The sequence below is a fragment of the Lipotes vexillifer genome, unplaced genomic scaffold (genome assembly GCF_000442215.2).
Source record: "Lipotes vexillifer unplaced genomic scaffold, Lipotes_vexillifer_v1.1 scaffold278, whole genome shotgun sequence".
In the NCBI taxonomy this organism is placed as follows: Eukaryota; Metazoa; Chordata; class Mammalia; order Artiodactyla; family Lipotidae; genus Lipotes; species Lipotes vexillifer.
The window spans coordinates 869284-886991 of record NW_006769677.1 but is presented as its reverse complement, the minus strand read 5'-3'; the positions used below and the strand labels follow the sequence as shown (position 1 = coordinate 886991).

The 17708-nt window shown below is 38.5% G+C and overlaps 1 protein-coding gene across 4 annotated transcripts in view; it reads left to right on the top strand.

The window, feature by feature from the left end:
• EML4 (EMAP like 4) overlaps window positions 1-17194 on the top strand; it is a 162034-nt gene extending 144840 nt beyond the window's left edge. The window contains exons 18-23 of one of the 4 annotated variants that reach the window (XM_007445745.1): window positions 1779-1867; window positions 3267-3364; window positions 9727-9814; window positions 10300-10398; window positions 13361-13491; window positions 14389-17194. In XM_007445745.1, the coding sequence (XP_007445807.1) occupies window positions 1779-1867; window positions 3267-3364; window positions 9727-9814; window positions 10300-10398; window positions 13361-13491; window positions 14389-14862 (979 nt within the window). In that variant the 3' untranslated portion in view covers window positions 14863-17194. The remainder of the gene's footprint in view (window positions 1-1778; window positions 1868-3266; window positions 3365-9726; window positions 9815-10299; window positions 10399-13360; window positions 13492-14388) is intronic. The other 3 variants (XM_007445743.1, XM_007445746.1, XM_007445744.1) reach the window with 3 other exon arrangements.
• Window positions 17195-17708: the final 514 nt, after the last annotated feature.

Below are 17708 nucleotides of genomic sequence, written 5' to 3'. Positions count from 1 at the left end.
CTGCTGATTGGCTTTTAATAAACTCAGGTATTCACAGACAGAAGCTATTTCTTTTACCCGAGTAAAAGACAGAATTTATGAATTAGGTTAGCTACTAGAAGTTTCAACCCATAACTTACAAATTACTAATTCATTCATGAACATGTTTAATTAGAAAGGGATTTCAGTGATAGGTAAGGAATCAGGATCCTTTAGTTTTTTTTCTTCTACCTTGAATATACGAAGGCATGTTAAGCAACATCACTATTCTCTTTTTTTAATTCTTTTAAGCCCTTTACTGTCTCCTAAAATTTCTCTTTGTATTTATTTATTTTTGGCTGTGTTTGGGTCTTTGTTGCGGCAAGTGGGGGCTACTCTGCATTGCAGTGCGCAGGCTTCTCATTGCTGTGGCTTCTCTTGTTGTGGAGCACAGGCTCTAGGTGCACGGGCTTCAGTAGTTGTATCGCGTGGGCCAGTAGTTGTGGCTCGTGGTACGCGGGCCTCTCACTGTTGTGGCCTCTCCCGTTTGCGGAGCACAGGCTCCGGATGCGCAGGCTCAGCGGCCATGGCTCACGGGCCCAGCCGCTCGGCGGCATGTGGGATCTTCCCAGACCGGGGCACGAACCCGCGTCCCCTGCATCGGCAGGCGGACTCTCAACCACTGCGCCACCAGGGAAGCCCTAATACTTCTTTTCATCTGAAGGGATAGTGGTCTCTGTCCAGATATTAGTTATAATGCTTCAAAATTAAAAGGAACTGTCGTTATGATTGCTGTTACTGAATTTAGTGGTGGAATTTTTCCCATCTGAATAATTAGAAACAAAACTTGCTGCTTTTTTGTCCCATCCAGTTCCATGAGATTAAGACAGTGATTTTATCTTTCTGCTCCTGTTCCATTGTTGCCGCCCCAACCACTTCTTCCTACACACTGCACTGCTGCCACGTAATTCTTGCTAAACCTTTGCATTTGTCAGGTTCGAGATTTATCTTCTGTTTGTTCATTTGTACATTCTATAAATATTTATTTTAGTGCCTGATCTGAGCCAGGCAGTGCTCACCTCCAAACTCCTCCAATTAACTGCGTGTGCTGTCCATAACCTGCCCTCCTCTCCCTTATCTGTCCTTTAGTTGTCCTTCCTTAATTCCCAGTCTTAGCTTTGTACCCAGTATCTCACCATGCTCTTCTGAAGTACCATCTCTTCCTTCAGGTGCTCTTAGAACAGGGTCTGATAAGAGTCACTTATTCTGTAGTTGGATTTAAGTCATTGTTTTACCTGTCCAGAGGCTTTTTACATTTTGACTTTTCCTATAAATGTGAATGAAGAACTGTTTTTCAAAGAACTTAGAGCTTGCATGTGCAGGTGTTGGGGGTACTGGAGAGGAGGAGTGCCCCCTGCTGGTCCCTTTGCACTCTCACCAAATGAATGGCCCTCTGCCTTTCCCTCCCACCGTCATACTGTCCATGCTCCTTCCCACCTCCATGGCAGCGCAGCGGTCACTCCTCCTGCCTCAACTGCCTCTACTTCTTTCCCTCAACATTCAGCTCAACTCATATTCTACATCCTCCCCAAAGGTTTTTCTCTGTCTGCTATTCATTTCCCTTCTGTGAGTTCTTCTGCTATGTGTAGTCACCATCGGTGAGATTGGCGCTTAATCGTTCTTTGTTTTAATTGGCTCATTTCCTTTTTCCTGGCTCTAGTGTAAATTTCTTTTTTAAAAGGAAGAAAAAGTCAGCAACCTTTTTTTTTTCTATAAATGCTAATAACTGAGAAAATTTTTGATTTTTTACTTCTTAACAGGTGGTTTGTTCTGGATGCAGAAACCAGAGATCTAGTTTCTATCCACACAGACGGGAATGAACAGCTCTCCGTGATGCGCTACTCATTAGGTAAGCAGATTTACTCCCACTCCTGGCATTTACAGCATTTCTCTGTAATTGCATATTTTCACTTCCAGTAAAGCTGACTACTTTTTTCTCTACTCTCTAGAGTTGTTAAGTATTGAATATGTTTCCCCCAACATTAGATTAAATTCTGCTGCAGGAAACTGCAAAAGATCTGCTAAAGTTAAACAACATTCTAAATCATCAGGCAAACATAAATTTAGAACAAACTGTTACAACTGCATTTGCAATTGAAAACAGAATACAGTGCAATCAAATCCCATTTTTTTGGAACTACAAATACTTAGAATTTTGAATAGGTACTGTATTAGGCTGAATGTTAATCTATTTAGCAACCTTTTCTTTGTATATAAGATAATAGAAAATAAATTATAATAATATTCAAAATATACAAATTTTATAGGCCCTTCAAGTTCTTTAAAATCTAGTTTGATTTTTACTGGTTACATAGTAATGATTGGTCTGTTAATTAGATAAAATACTCAGCAACTCATGAATTTGATCAATTCGTTTAGCTACTTTGAATACTTCTTTTCATACTTTATTCAAAATGTTAATTAAGTTTCCATGATAGTCGGTTCCTTTTTCCCACTATTAATATGGTTTTGATCCACATAATTCTTCCCTGGAGTTAGTTCGAGTGACATTTTCTTATATTCAAAAATATATTCCAGTAGTTGTTGGGTCAGTGTGGAGTCCAAATGATCTTTTTGATTTCTTCTGAGTCATTTCAGAGGAAGCTCAGAATGCTATTCTCTGTGTTGGACAAGGAAGGAAAAGTATTTGCTTCAAGCTCTAAGCTTGGCAAGAGTTGCCTTGAAGCAGAAAAGGTTTTCTGTCTTGGTTTGGCTTTTTTCAATGCTGTAATAGCAAATAACTACTGCAGATGTAGCATTTAAAACCCAAAGATCAAATGGACTTTATTGACCATCTGTTACGTGGTGAGTACAATGGTCCTTTGTGAGAGAACATGGTCCTTTCCCAAGAGAATGGACCCTGTAGTTGGAGAGATCATATGTCCTCAGCTGAAATGAGCAATTGTACACTCAGCTTGCCATATGAATACTGTATACTTAGACCCATAAAAGTAGGTTAACCTCCCTGGGGCCAGTCTGTCACTAACTAGAAGGAGATGAGACTAAGGGAAGAGTCCAAGGCCCATGAGCATTTCCAAGAAGGGATTGTGTACTCAACCATATGACCATTTGGTTTTCAAGTATGTTTAGTGATAGAAGGAGTCATTCATTAAACACCAAAGAATAGTTAAGTTGATGAGATTTAACAACATTTGTAAAATATCATTTGGTGTAGGTTCAGTAAAGTGACAGTAAATAAACCCATCAATGTATTTCTATATTCAACATTTTTTCCTGTTTCATTCCAGATGGCACCTTCCTGGCTGTGGGATCTCATGACAACTTTATTTACCTCTATGTAGTCTCAGAAAATGGAAGAAAGTATAGCAGACATGGAAAGTGCACTGTAAGTAGTGGAGTAAATCTATAAAATTGTTGGAAAATTTCATTTCTGTAAAAAGAGAGTTAAATGTTTACATTGATGTATCACCTTTAAACTTAGCAGATTTAAAATTTAATCTCTATCTTTGAAACTGAAATTACCTGACAGTAGAATCTTGCAGTTCCCTGTATGCTCTAGAAAGGTTTCTCCTTTGATGAGAGTTTAATATTGTTACCTCTCTCTCTCTCTGACTACTAGTTTTAATGCAGTTTCTTAAATCAAAGCTATTTCCTTAGGAAATCCTTAGAAAATAATGCTTTTTTAAAATGGAGTGAGTCAGAAATGGAAGGGTATCTCTAACATTTTAATCTCAGTGTCCCATGATCCTGCCCATCCTTGACACTCTGCAATTTCCTAGGTGACCTCTCTAGCACTAAACATAATTTATATGGAGATTGGTCTGTATTAAGAGAATTAATAGAAGCATATTTTCTTTAATTTACTGCATTTCTGATTGATTAGTTTATCATTTTAAGATGAACATTAGATTCAATTCTAGACATAGTACTTATCTTATGGCAGGCAGTCTGCTAACTAGGAGAATGTTCTAGGCCCTGGGGATATGCATAAGATTTGCTCATGATCCTCAAAAGTACACATTCAAGCTGAGAACAGGATGAGAAAGGCAGGAGGTATAGCATAGTGGCTAAAGGGCATGAACTTGGGATCAGACTACCTGGATTTTAACTCTTGTTTCACCACCCACAAATGTGACCTTGGGCAAGTTATTTAAACCTTCTACTTCAGTCTTCTCATCTGTAAAGTGAAGATAGTAGTACTTTCTACTTCACCGGATTAAAACAATTTAAGGCATATAAAATACTTATAATAGTGCTTGGCAAATAAAAAGTACTCAGTATATGTTAACTATGAATTTATAGAAAATGAGGTAGTTGGTATCTATGTTACAAGTCAATTTAGGATTAGCAAATTACTTGATAAATTAGTGGCACAGATCCTTTAACAGTTTTTTTAAAATATTTATTTATTTATTTTATTTTTTAGGCTGCATTGGGTCTTGGTTGCAGTGCGTGGGCTTCTCTCTAGTTGTGGTACGCAGGCTTCTCTCTAGTTGTGGTGTGCAGGCTTCTCTCTAGTTGTGGCACGTGGGCTCTGTAGTTGTGGCACATGGGCTTAGTTGCCCCGCAGCATGTGAGATCTTAGTTCCCCTACCAGGGATTGAACCAGCATCCCCTGCATTGGAAGATGGATTCTTAACCACTGGACCACCAGGGAAATCACCCTTTAACAGTCTTTATCACAAAAGAGTTTTAGGGAAATGAATAAAAGAATGAATTTTTAAAAGTATATACATAAGTAAAACCCAGGCCATTTTCTATTCAGAGAAGAGACTTACTGCTTTTTTTTTTGTTTATTTGCTTTTTGCTTTTTTTTGGGGGGGGGGGCATATTTTGTACCATGTGCTAAAACTAGCCTATAAACTGATCTACAAGCAACCTTATAGTTTTATAATTTATCCAAAATATTTTTATTTACTTCGACAAAAATTATGAATCAGTATCCATTAATTTATTTAAATACATCTTTTAATCAATTTATTATCTTAGTATTTGGGAATAGTAGTATAATAGTGTCTCATTATACAGCATGATCAAATGAAATATTCCACTGAAAGGAATTTTCAGATTACTTAAGTTTACAACTACCAGGCACCAAATTTTTCTTAATTATTTTTTACCCCAACCTTTTTAAAAAGTCCATGTCTTAATAAACAGAGTATTATCAAATATAATTTAATCTTGTGGAGTCATAAAATTTTACAGGTCACACTATAGCACTTAACTTAGCTCAGCTCATTTTACGGATGAAGAGACTGAGTTGCGGAGAAGATAAATGGCTTGTCCTTGGTCACATCTTGACATAGTGGCATATCTGGGGCCTGAACCCTGTTCTCCTAACTCTTAGTAGAGCAGACTTCCCAAGGTACAAAAAGGCCTCAGATTTTTCAATGTGTATATCAGTGTACTGTACTTTCAGAGTACAGCAACTGATGCAGAACGGAAAGAGCAGTGTTGGACACTGGATAATGAGACGGCCTTGGAAGCGTTGAGAACTGCCAAGTTTGTCAATTGCCTGACACTTTGCCCTCTCCAGTTAGGCAGCTTTTATCTTTAGAGCATATGAAGTATTATTTTGAAATATCTTCAGGAACTGTTAAAGCTTATAGTACTCTTTGAGGCTGTAATGAAAGGCTCAGCTACTCTGCTTTTCTAATTATCTTCTGTTCTGTGCTTTGCTTCCAGCTCTCACTTCTTGCTGTCTGCTTCCACCAGCTGGTCTTATAGTCTCATATTAACTCCTTTTATCTGTTGTCTGCTATGATATAGGACAGAAAAAACTGGGTTAATGCTGGCTCTGCTGCTTACTAGTTTGCAACTTTAGGCAAGTTAACTTCTCTGAGTCTTAATTTTATTATCTTAAAACTGGAGATTATAATAGCTCCTACTTGCATAGGATTGTTGTAAAGATTAAAATGTGGCAACTGGACCTACTCTCAGAGTTCCAAATACAAATGCTGTTTTCTCTTTTGTTTCCAATATTTCCTGTTACTAGTTAACATTTAAGTGACCCTATAGCTTCAGAAACATACTGGGCTTAGAACTTTAGGAAGTGTCCCTCTAATAAATTGTAACCAAGCAGTTGAAACTGTCCCTGAGTGCCAGCATAATAGCTTTATGTCTGACTCCAATTCCTGTATAACTTTTAACACTGCTACTCAAAGATCTTAGCCCAGGAGATGGAGTGTGATGAAGTAGTGATATACTAAAAAAGCGTTACAGAGTCTGTTAGAATAGGCAAGAAGTGCTGGTAAAATAAGTGTTTTTTGGTCAGGATTTTGGTGAATGAAAATATATATAAGAGAAGAGTAAAAGACTTTTAAAACTGTCTACCTAGAAATCTCCAAGAAAATTACCCATAAAACTAATGCAGTACTTATTTCAATATTACCATAACAGTTAGGAATTATATTGCAGTACTTGGTGGCTTCAACAAATAAGGGATGTGTTCCCATTTAAAAGAAGTCATCAGGGACTCAGGGTCCTTCTTTCTTTCTACTCCGTCATCCTCAATAAGGTGCTGCTGGAATTCCAGTCATCCCGTCCTAGTTCTAGGGGGACAGAGCAAGGGGGAAAAAGACACTCTTCCTCCTAAGTCGATTTTTAAAGTTTTCCTGGAAGCCCCACTCAGTGACTTCTGCCACCCATAGCTGCAAAAGAGATTAGGAAATAACAGTGTTTTAGCTGGGCACTTAAGAGAATGTGGAATGGATAAACTATGCTCTACAAATCTACAGTCTAAAGATTGGATTGGACAGGCTACACTCTACAGTCTACACTCTAAAGGTCAGCTTTCTCTCACACCAGCAAAGCATGTCAAAAATGTGATGGGAAAAAAAATCCTAATTGCAGTAGTAACAAAAACTGTAGATGCTTTGAGAATAGACCTAGCAAGAAAAGCACAGGAAGCTATGTGAAACGTGGCTGAAACGCAAACTAAGAAATGAAAAAATAGACATATTTCTAGAAGAAAAGACTTCATAAACATGTCTGTTCTCTACAAACTATTCTCTAAATATGATGCACTTACTTAAATTTTCAGCACAATATTTATGAGCTTGATAAAATGGTTCTAAAGTTCATCTGAAATTTTCCCCATACCACGAAACTATCACAGTTGGCTGGGAATAGGCAGATAGATTAATGGAACAGAAAAGAGAGTCCAAAAACAATTCTCTGTTTATATGGAAATTTAGGTATTTCAAATCAGTAGAGAGACAGTGGACTCTTCTCAGCCTGCATTGTCCAGCATCACAGCTACTAACCACAACTTTGTTTACGAAATTAAATACAATTCAGTTTCCTGGGAGCACTGGCCACATTTTGAGTACTCAGAAGCCACAGGTGGCTAGTTACTTCTGCATTGGACTGTGCAGATACACATTTTCATCACTGCAGAAAGGTCCATTGGATGTCACTGCCCTAGAGGGTGAGGGGACACCTGGATACCTACTTAGGAAAAAAGTTAGTGCCCTAACTCAAGGTCTCCGGTACTTGTTTGAAAACTCCTCAGGTAATATTAATATACAGCCACGGTTGCAAACCACTGATGCAGATGACAACCTTCCATGTGATTAACAAAGATTCAGCTGAGATATTTCTTATTTTTCCAGAGTTGTTCTTAGGCACCATCACTTGTGATTGTTATTGTGGTTATACCATTCAGCTGCTTAAAGGCAGTGATGAAAGTACCAGCTTAAGAGTACTCTGTTTCTGTTGAGCGAGGTGTACTTTTTGCTCCCAACTGCGTCTGTGCCTGTGGGGTGACATTTGAGGGCGTTTTCCCTCAAGTCTTGTATGTGCCTTGCGTGGCCTAAGAGTTGGATGAGACAAGGGTCCTCTGAGGTGGTCTGGGAAGGCAGCACCATAGACTCCCGACAGACAGTTACATCTACTCTTTTCTTTGCTTGTTTATTGGACTCCATATCAGCGAAAAAATACTCACTTTGTTTTCCAATATAAATTGATAACTTCCCCCAAGGTCTTTTCTAAATTTGGGGGCTTTTCCTACTCGGGTTCTTTTTGAGAATACTTTATATTGATTTACCATCTAAATATGTTGTGTCCAACACAGATATGAATTACATGAATGTTATGTATCCATACGTTGCTTTTGGTGCTTTTCTAAATAATGCTATTAAAGTATTTTCACAAAGATTCAAACACTTTGACATGATTAATCTGGTTAAACATTCATGTAGCACCAGTTTTCTTATCTTAGAAGCCTGGCTTCTCTGGATTCCAGAGCCAGGCAATCAGATCCGTGAACACTATGGAAAAGATCTGTGTGAACCCCACCCTCCTGCCATATTCAGAAAATACCCAAGAACCACATGTGTCTTTCTGGCACTGAAATTGATTTCTTGTTAAGTTGGGAGGTCTCCCACATGCCTAGCAAGTGACTCCCAACCTGTTTGCTGACATACCAGCTAATCTCCAGCGACTTCAGGAAGCTTTACAGGTCTCAAATTCACATAATTTAAACTCATTTAAATGTATAAATGTGGGTATTTGCCATGCAGCACTTTTGTGGAGATATAGCTCCAGAGAGGTTTTAGGATATGTCATTTGACTTCAGAAGGCTACTGGAATAATTAAAATGCTTTGTGAAAATCATTGAAAACTACACCTAAGGTATTTTGAATTTATTAACTTTAAAAATAAAAACCATGGGCTTCCCTGGTGGTGCAGTGGTTGAGAGTCCACCTGCCGATGCAGGGGACAAGGGTTTGTGCCCTGGTCCGGGAAGATCCCACATGCCGCGGAGCGGCTGGGCCCGTGAGCCATGGCCGCTGAGCCTGCGCGTCCGGAGCCTGTGCTCCGCAACGGGAGAGGCCACAGCAGTGAGAGGCCCGCGTACCGCAAAAAAAATAAAATAAAATAAAAACCATGTGAGCAGAAAGCTAGTAATTCAGAAAGTACAATTGAAATTAAATGTTTTAATACAGAGTGTAGGAGATAAAAGTGATTTTTGAGGCTCCGTCAGCTTTGGTGTAAACTGTAAGACCTGTGTGATTTATCTGCAGTTTATTGGAAATAATCAAATGCTTACATGTGAAGCCAACAAAATATGGCATTTGGTAATTTTTTTGTTTGAATTCCTGGTGTTAGTAAAAACCTAGGCAGAAAAAGATCACTGTCTTCTTGTTTAAGGAGTCAGATGATTATTGGAGCCAGCTGTTTGGAGGGAGTGTGATGTTGGATAACTTTTCCCAAAAAATATTCTTTGGAGATAGTTTTTTTAGACCTCCATGTGCCATGGGTACTGAAGAAGCAGCCCAAGAAAACTGTACTCTTTCTGTACACAACATGGGACCAATACTTCATTATCAAAAAGGAAGTCACTCTAATTAGGGACACTAGTGACTTGAAATAAGGCCCGAGGTTGTGGTATCTGTTTCAGTGTCTTTTAAGAGACTGTCTTTCTTGGAAGTGTAGCACAGGTAGTACTTGGTGCTGGTATCAGAATGGAAGAGACCAGCAGGATACTCCCAGGTTCCAAGTGCTTACCGTTTCCACTGTGGTCAGATCTCTTTAGTTCCACAGTTCTAGCTCCCAACAAGATAGTGTGAAAAAGAACCAAAGACCTGTTCTGAGCCCTGTTCAGTTCCAGAGGCTGTGGTACTGCTCTCTCTACTTCAGGAATTCCCCGTGAATGGCTACTCAGAAGACAGTACTGGCTACTATGAGACTATTTATCATTCAGAACTCTAAACGCTTTCTAATAGTTGATGTGTTACTTCCTAGGGACATTCCAGCTATATCACACACCTTGACTGGTCTCCAGACAACAAGTACATAATGTCTAACTCGGGAGACTATGAGATTCTGTACTGTAAGTATGAATGATTACATACGGCTGAGATGTGTCTGTCGGGCAGTAAAGAGCAGGCTGCATGGAATCTGAATTGTGCAGCCACTGCACACTGGCCCCTCTAACCTGAAGAAGCATGTGCTACTTGGAGCTGGCTAAGGAATGAGAATCTCAAAGTAATGAGTTCACTTAAATGTCATGAGAAATTATTCAGGGGGACTGATCCTGCTCTGAATGTTTCTGTATTTAACAACTTTTCCTGGAGGCAGGAAGGAGTACAATGGATGGGCATTTATGCTTTTTAAAGAAAAAACAACTTCAGTGGAAAACAGTTTATAGTTCTATAAACCGTGTTAAACACTTTCTTTTCCTTTCAAGTGTGTCTTAATATTTTCAATGTATGGATTATAAATACAAGTAAACGTGGCTAGTTTGAGTCAAGATGCATTTTCAAATACATTTGTACACAAGCACTATGATTATACTTCCTGTTTCTAAATTTAAAGGGGACATTCCAAATGGCTGCAAACTAATCAGGAATCGATCAGATTGTAAGGACATCGATTGGACAACATACACCTGTGTGCTAGGCTTTCAAGTCTTTGGTAAGGACATTGCACTTGATGGGAAAAGGTGATTTGTGGTGTTTTTATGTATAATACTTAAATTTCTAAATGAAAAATAGTCTACCTGTGTTTTTTTCAATTTATTTTTTATTGTAGTTGAATTACAATGTTGTGTTAATTTCTGCTGTACAGCAAAGTGATTCAGTTATACATACATATACATACTTTTTCATATTCTTTTCCATTATGGTTTATCACAGGACATTGAATATAGTTCCCTGTGCTATAGGACCTTGTAGTTTATCCATTCTGTATATACCAGTTTGCATCTGCTAACCCCAAACTCCTGATCCAACCCTCCCCCTTGGCAGCCACCAGTCTGTTCTCTATGTCCCTGATTCTGTTTCTTTTCTTTTTTTAATAAAGATGCAGAGTGTATTTTTTAAAAATATCTTTATTGGAGTATAATTGCTTTACAATGGTGTGTTAGTTTCTGCTGTATAACAAAGTGAATCAGTTATACATATACACATATCCCCATATCTCCTCCCTCTTGCGTCTCCCTCCCACCCTCCCTATCCCACCCCTCTAGGTGGTCACAAATCACTGAGCTGATCTTCCCTGGGCTATGCGGCTGCTTCCCACTAGCTATCTACCTTACGTTTGGTAGTGTATATATGTCCATGCCACTCTCTCACTTCTGTTTCATAGATAAGTTCATTTGTGTCATATTTTAGATTCCACATATAAGTGATATCATATAGTATGTCTTTCTGACTCACTTCACTTAGTACTCTTTAGTGTTATCACTATTAATGCACAGTTCAGAGAAGCTGAATGTATTACGATTGAACCAATATGAGGTTTATTCTCTGCAGAATTCAGCAGACTTTTGGTCCCCAATAAATATGAAAGACAATTAAAAAGGAAAGGCATTTACATAATAGTATAGATTGCCTTTCACAATTTTTTACAGCAAGTGAAAATTGAAGCTTTCAAATCTGTAAAGGCATTTTCAAAGTAACAGCTTTATTGAGATACCATTCACATACCATATAATTCACCTATTTAAAGTGCACTGTTTGGTGGTTTTAGCATATTCGTAGGATTGTGCACCTGTCATCACTATCTAATTTTAGAACATTTTCATTACCCCAAAAAGAAACTCTGTCCATTAGCAGTCACTCCCTCCCTCCTCCTTCCACAACCTCCCAGCAACCACTGATCATCTTTCTTTTTCTAATGATTTGCATATTCAGGACAGTTCATATAAATGGAATCATGTACTATGTGATCCATCGAAACTGACTTCTGTCCTTTAGCACAGGTGTTGAAGGTTCATCATGTTGTAGCATGTATCAGTACTTCATTTTATGGCTGAATAACATCCCTTTGTATGGCTATACCACATTCGGTTCATCATCAGTTGATGGACACTTAGGTGGTTTCCACTTTTTATTATAAATAATGCTGCTATGAAAACAGTTTTCGTGTAGACATGTTTTCATTCTCTTGGGTTATACCTAGGAGTGGAATTGCAGGGTCAAATGGTAACTCTGTGTTTAACCTTTTGATGAACTGCCAGACTGTTTTCCTAAGTGACTGCACCATTTACACTGCCACCAGCAGTGTACGAGGGTTCTGTTTCTCCATATCATTGTCAACAGTTATTATTTTGCATGTGGGTGTCCAGTTATCCCAGTACCATTTATTGACATATAAAGGCATTTTTAGTAGACATTATTTAAAGATAAAATGTGGAGATCATTCCTAATCTCATGTTTTGGACATTTCTAGAAATCTGTCCTTTGACAGCTTTCTCAGTCTTTGCCAATCTGTAGGAATCCTTCTGAGAAAGTTAGGATTAAAAAGAGATGTTATACTCAGTAATTAGAATATTGGATATGGATGTGGCACCAGTACCTAAAGCAATTCCCAAAATACTAGGTATTTTTCCTTTAACAGTGTATCTCTGCCTTCTGAAAAGTTGGACTCTCTCCTCCACTCTGGTGGTAGATCTGAACATTGCTTTATGCTGTGTGCATTAGAAAAATAATCCATTATGGGTACTTGTTCTAAATACAACTGCTAGTGAGATGAAGAAGCCTACCAGGCTTGGAAGAAATTAAAACTAAATAACCCTGACTAGTCCATAAACAAATTCATTATTCTGGGTGAAGCTGAAGCAGTGGCCAATAGCTAGTAACTTACCTTGTTATTTTAGTGAAACAATATTTACTTATTAAGAGATGTCAGTCAAGAAGTGTTTCATCTTTAGTGAATTTACAAAAAAAAAAATTGTTCTCTAGAGCAGTACTGAACTACAGGAGGCCAGCGTCTCACCTGTTACATATTGTGTTTTTAGTCTAGTAGAGGTTTGTGCTGATTATGTTGAACATGATCACCAGTGCCTCATGATTCAGAATAATTAAATTTGCTGTGTCGACCTTTGGACATAAGTAATAGTTTACAGAGACTTCTATGGATAACATGATAGACTAGTGGATGGCCTATACATTTCCATTAAGAATCTCTATGAGGTTTTTTTTTAAGTGCCTGCCTGAAAGGGAGCAGAGTCCACTTTGAAGAATTAGTGCTATGGCATTGTTTCTACAGTGTGTGCTACAGAAATAACTGAGAATTTCCCCTCCAACTGGAAACTTTAAACAGGAGGAGCTTATTGTCAAGGTGAGACAAGCTAAAACTAAAATTATTTATTAGCACCACCTGCTGGTTACTAGTGAGTATTTTTGAGTCTTAAAGTCTAAAGTCTTAAATTTTCCATCTTGAGGTTATTTTAGTTTCTTTATTATTAGATTTTGGATAAAATTTCATCATTTGAATGAAGTATTGAGCCACTAAGAAATCTTTAAGGGAAATTTAGCAGCTAAGAGTTTGAACAGGGATGAAAATTAAGATTCTAAAATAAACACACGTAGCATGGCAGTTGTATTTTTCAGGCTAATTTTTCTACACACCCCCCCATGTTTCCATATCAAAGGTGTCTGGCCAGAAGGATCTGATGGGACAGATATCAATGCACTGGTGCGATCCCACAATAGAAAGGTGATAGCTGTTGCTGATGACTTTTGCAAAGTCCACCTGTTTCAGTATCCCTGCTCCAAAGCAAAGGTAAAATCAACTTAATAAAAACTAGTGTTATAGGGCCTTTTGTTGGGGGATATATTGTGTCAATGGTGGGAAAATATTCATAGGGTTACTAATTACTGTCTGTCGATACTACAGTGCATGGGGGGAGGGAATAGGGTCATCTGTAAGCATCCAAGCAGGCAGTGCTTGTTTTTTCCTTCCTCATTAAGGTAAAGGAGAAGACAGAAGCCACTTGATGTTTTATTCATTTTTGTTTATTGTCCTTTTTTTTTTCATTTTGATACCTTGGTAGCTTTTTTTGTTTGTTTTTTTTTTGGCGGTACGCTGGCCTCTCACTGTTGTGGCCTCTCCCATTGCGGAGCACAGGCTCCAGACGTGCAGGCTCAGCGGCCATGGCTCACGGGCCCAGCCGCTCTGCGGCACGTGGGATCTTCCCGGACCAGGGCACGAACCCGTGTCCCCTGCATTGGCAGGTGGACTCTCAACCACTGCGCCACCAGGGAAGCTGATACCTTGGTAGTTTTAAATTTCTTCTAAACGTATTCAAATATTTTATTTTTGGTACATGATCAACATTATGACTCCTAAATCGTCTATAATCTTTCCATCTTTCCAACCTAGTAAATTCTCCCCTAGCCATCTCAGTAGTATAATCACTAACCTCTAACAAGTATGCAGAAGAGACATTTTTTTTACAGTCTGAAAGTACAGCTGTCCAGTTAACTTTGTTTCTCCCACATAAACAGGTATTAAAAGGAAAATTACTGCTAGCTTTATTCCTCAGTCAGTGACTTGTGGTTTTGATCTGAATTACCTGTTCCACAAACTGAATGACCTCCCTAACCTAGTCACCTCCATTGCTGTAAGTAGGCACGTGAAGAATGAGTTTAATTTTCCTATCTGATTTATTTCATGTAGGCTCCCAGTCACAAGTACAGTGCCCACAGCAGCCATGTCACCAATGTCAGTTTTACTCACAATGACAGTCACCTGATTTCAACTGGTGGAAAAGACATGAGCATCATTCAGTGGAAACTTGTGGAAAAGTTATCTTTGCCTCAAAATGAGGTTGTAGCAGACACTGCGCTCACCAAGGCCCCCATCTCTTCCATTGAAAGTGTCATGCAGTCTGATGCTCCCACACCACCTCCTTCCCAGCCCTTAAATGAGACAGCTGAAGAAGAAAGCAGGATAAGCAGTTCTCCCACACTTCTGGAGAACAGCCTGGAACAGACTGTGGGGCCCAGCGAAGACCACAGTGAGGAGCAGAGTGAGGGAGGCAGCGAAGACCTCGGTGAGCCTGTTTATGAAGAGCCAGCCCACGAGATGAGTGATGAGCAGAGCGAAGGCGCTCTTCCCGGGGACCAGCAAGACCCTTCACCCCTGTCCTAACACCAGGACTTCCGCGTGACTCACTTTTTTCCTCCAACTGCATGATGTGGTCTTGTGATAAAGTTCAGATAACAGGCCAGGAAGTGATGGAGAATCACTATTGATGGAGATTTTGGTTTCCACGTAATCTGTTTTCAATAGTCTTATCTTCCGTCTCTTAAATGCAGTCGACCTAAAGGTTCGGTTTGATGTGTGTTGAAAATTAACCAAACTTAATAGTAGGAAAAGACTGAAACATTAATTGTGTCTCAGAAATTACTGTGTACGTGAGTGGTATGATGTTAATACTGGAAACAAAAACAGCGGTTGTATAGATTTTAAATAAACCCCTCATTATCTGAGCAGGTTTTCTTCAGGAACAAGCAGAGGCATCACACTGTTACTCATCTGCTGGCTCAGACTGTGCTTTTTTTTTTTTTTCCCTGATGCTGAAAATCAGAAAAACAAAACAAAAACCAAAAAAAAACCTTCTCTTACTGAGATTCCCTCCCACCCCAAATGTCTATTTTTTAGTTAAGAAAAACTTCATTAGTGCCATGAGCAGTGGTGTTGCCTTCTTAAATAATAACACCCTTTTCTTACATAGCCAGCAGATGTCCAGATGTGCTTGTTAGTCTACCATGTAGGTGCTGCCTTTTCTAAGTCAGAGTGAAGAACAGTCCCTTAATTTCCTGTGTGCAAATCTATTCTATCTTAGAACTAAGAAAGCAGTGGTTTGTTAAAGAGCTTTTAATGTATATTAAACCATTGATACTCCGAAATAATGGATTCCTCCAAGGATTCCTTTACTGGCCTAAACATTTTTTCAAATGTTTGGCATTCAAGTGAATGAACAGAAGAAACGGCACGCCTATAAAATTAAACTTGGCTAATCTTAGCTTAGCCTTCATCATAATTTGCTCCTTCAATAACAGAAATATTAATGAAGTTTAAATGATTGAATTGGTGCTTGAAATTCACTGGTTTAGGTGTAATTTTTATACAGATTATTGAGGGATAAAATACTCAACAAATTGCAAATTCTTTTTTATATAAGTGTGAATAATAGTCACAGGCATTTTTTATAAATTGCATACTTAACAGACCTGCTATATACACAGTGATTTTTCTCTGGTGGAGTTGCTTTAAGCTTTGCAATTCTGATGTGGCTATCCTCTGCTGTTTGGGGGCAGTGCATGTGTTATTATGCATTGGATAGTTGTTTTTTTAAGTTTTGTCAGATGATTGTTTTTCTTAAGTATGTGTTTCCTATTTTCAAAATAATTACAAATATGCATTTCCTATATATTTGTTTATACTTTGATTATAAAAAAGACTTTTATTTTTTAACTCGCGGTGTTTTGATATCTTTTTTTTTTTGGTTAGATCATGTTTAGAAACTTTGGATGAGTTCAGAAGTCTTAAGTATGCAAGTGTTTACGTGACTGTGCCATTCCAAAGTGCATCAGAACTGTCATTCCCTTCTGCTGTCTTCTCAGGAGTAATACAAATCAGGTATTTCATCATCATTTGGTAATACACAAACTTCAGTGAACTCCCAAGGACACTCACAACATTTGTATTCACATGCTGTATGTAAGGGTGTGGGTATGTGTGAAGGGGTGAGTGTAGACACTCACTCTGTGTATCTCTATATAAGAAGATATGCACCACACTGAAAATACTCAGTGTGTTATCTCTGTGTATAGATATATGTCCATGTATTTCTCTTTCTTTTTGTTTACAACTGTTCAAAAAAAAAAAAAAACCTCAAAGTAGTTCTCTTCAGAAGAAGGGAGGTAGACTCCAAGCAACCCATCATTTTTCAGTATGTTTGTACATAATTATCAGAGAGCAGCAGTAGTAAGTATCAGGCATATATATTTGCCTATTAGCTGTGGTGACTGAATCATCAGGTCAGCATGTGCTATATACCCTGCAAGAAAAATACTATGAGATGAACAAGTAATTCTAGGAAAAGAAAAAGCATTTCGTTAAGTACCCGGGGGATACCACTCTCCATGATAAGCAGGGAGTTTATTTGGGGACATCAGTCACCTTTGGGGTTGCTGTGTACCATGAAATTTATATTCATGATATCTTGGGTGGTAGTTTCAAAAGACACTACTAATACGCAGAAAGCGTTCCAGCTCTCTATTGCTGGCGACTACTGTTAACAGTCAATTAAATCTGTGATAATGGTTGGAAGTGGGTGGGATTATGAAATTGTAGATGTTTTTAGAAAAACTTGTGAATGAAAATGAATCCAAGTGTTTCATGTGAAGATGTTGAGCCATTTCTATCATGCATTCCTGTCTTATGGCAGAAGATTTTGAAGATTAAAAAATAAAATGTTTCATTTGTCTCTCTAAATGTGTCTTGAGTCTTTTCATTTATGCTGCTAGTTTCCGTGACTGTCCAATCATCAGAAGACACGACAGTTCAGAAGGACACATTTATCAGTTGACCACTGCCACTGCTATGGATACAGCTATTCTGGAGTGACAGACTCCATCTCATAATGTTAGAGGAAATTACTTCTGATTTATGCTCCCATTTAATAGGGAATAGCTTTGTTTTCATTTATTTCATGTCTACACTCTCTCCAGTGTTTGTTAGGTAATCCTGGTGATCCTGGTTACCTGCCTGACCTGCCTCCACTGCCTGCCTCCCCGGTGTAGCCTGCCAGAAGCCCTTGAACTCAGCATCCCGCTGTCACCATCTCTCCCGTGTTGCTTAGTGACACATCCTCTGTACACCGCAACCATAAATTAGCTGCTACAAATTTTTCTTTATGAAGCATTAGACTAAGAGTATTCCATACATTCCCAGTTTTACAGTCATGGAAATGATGGGGTTTTCATCAT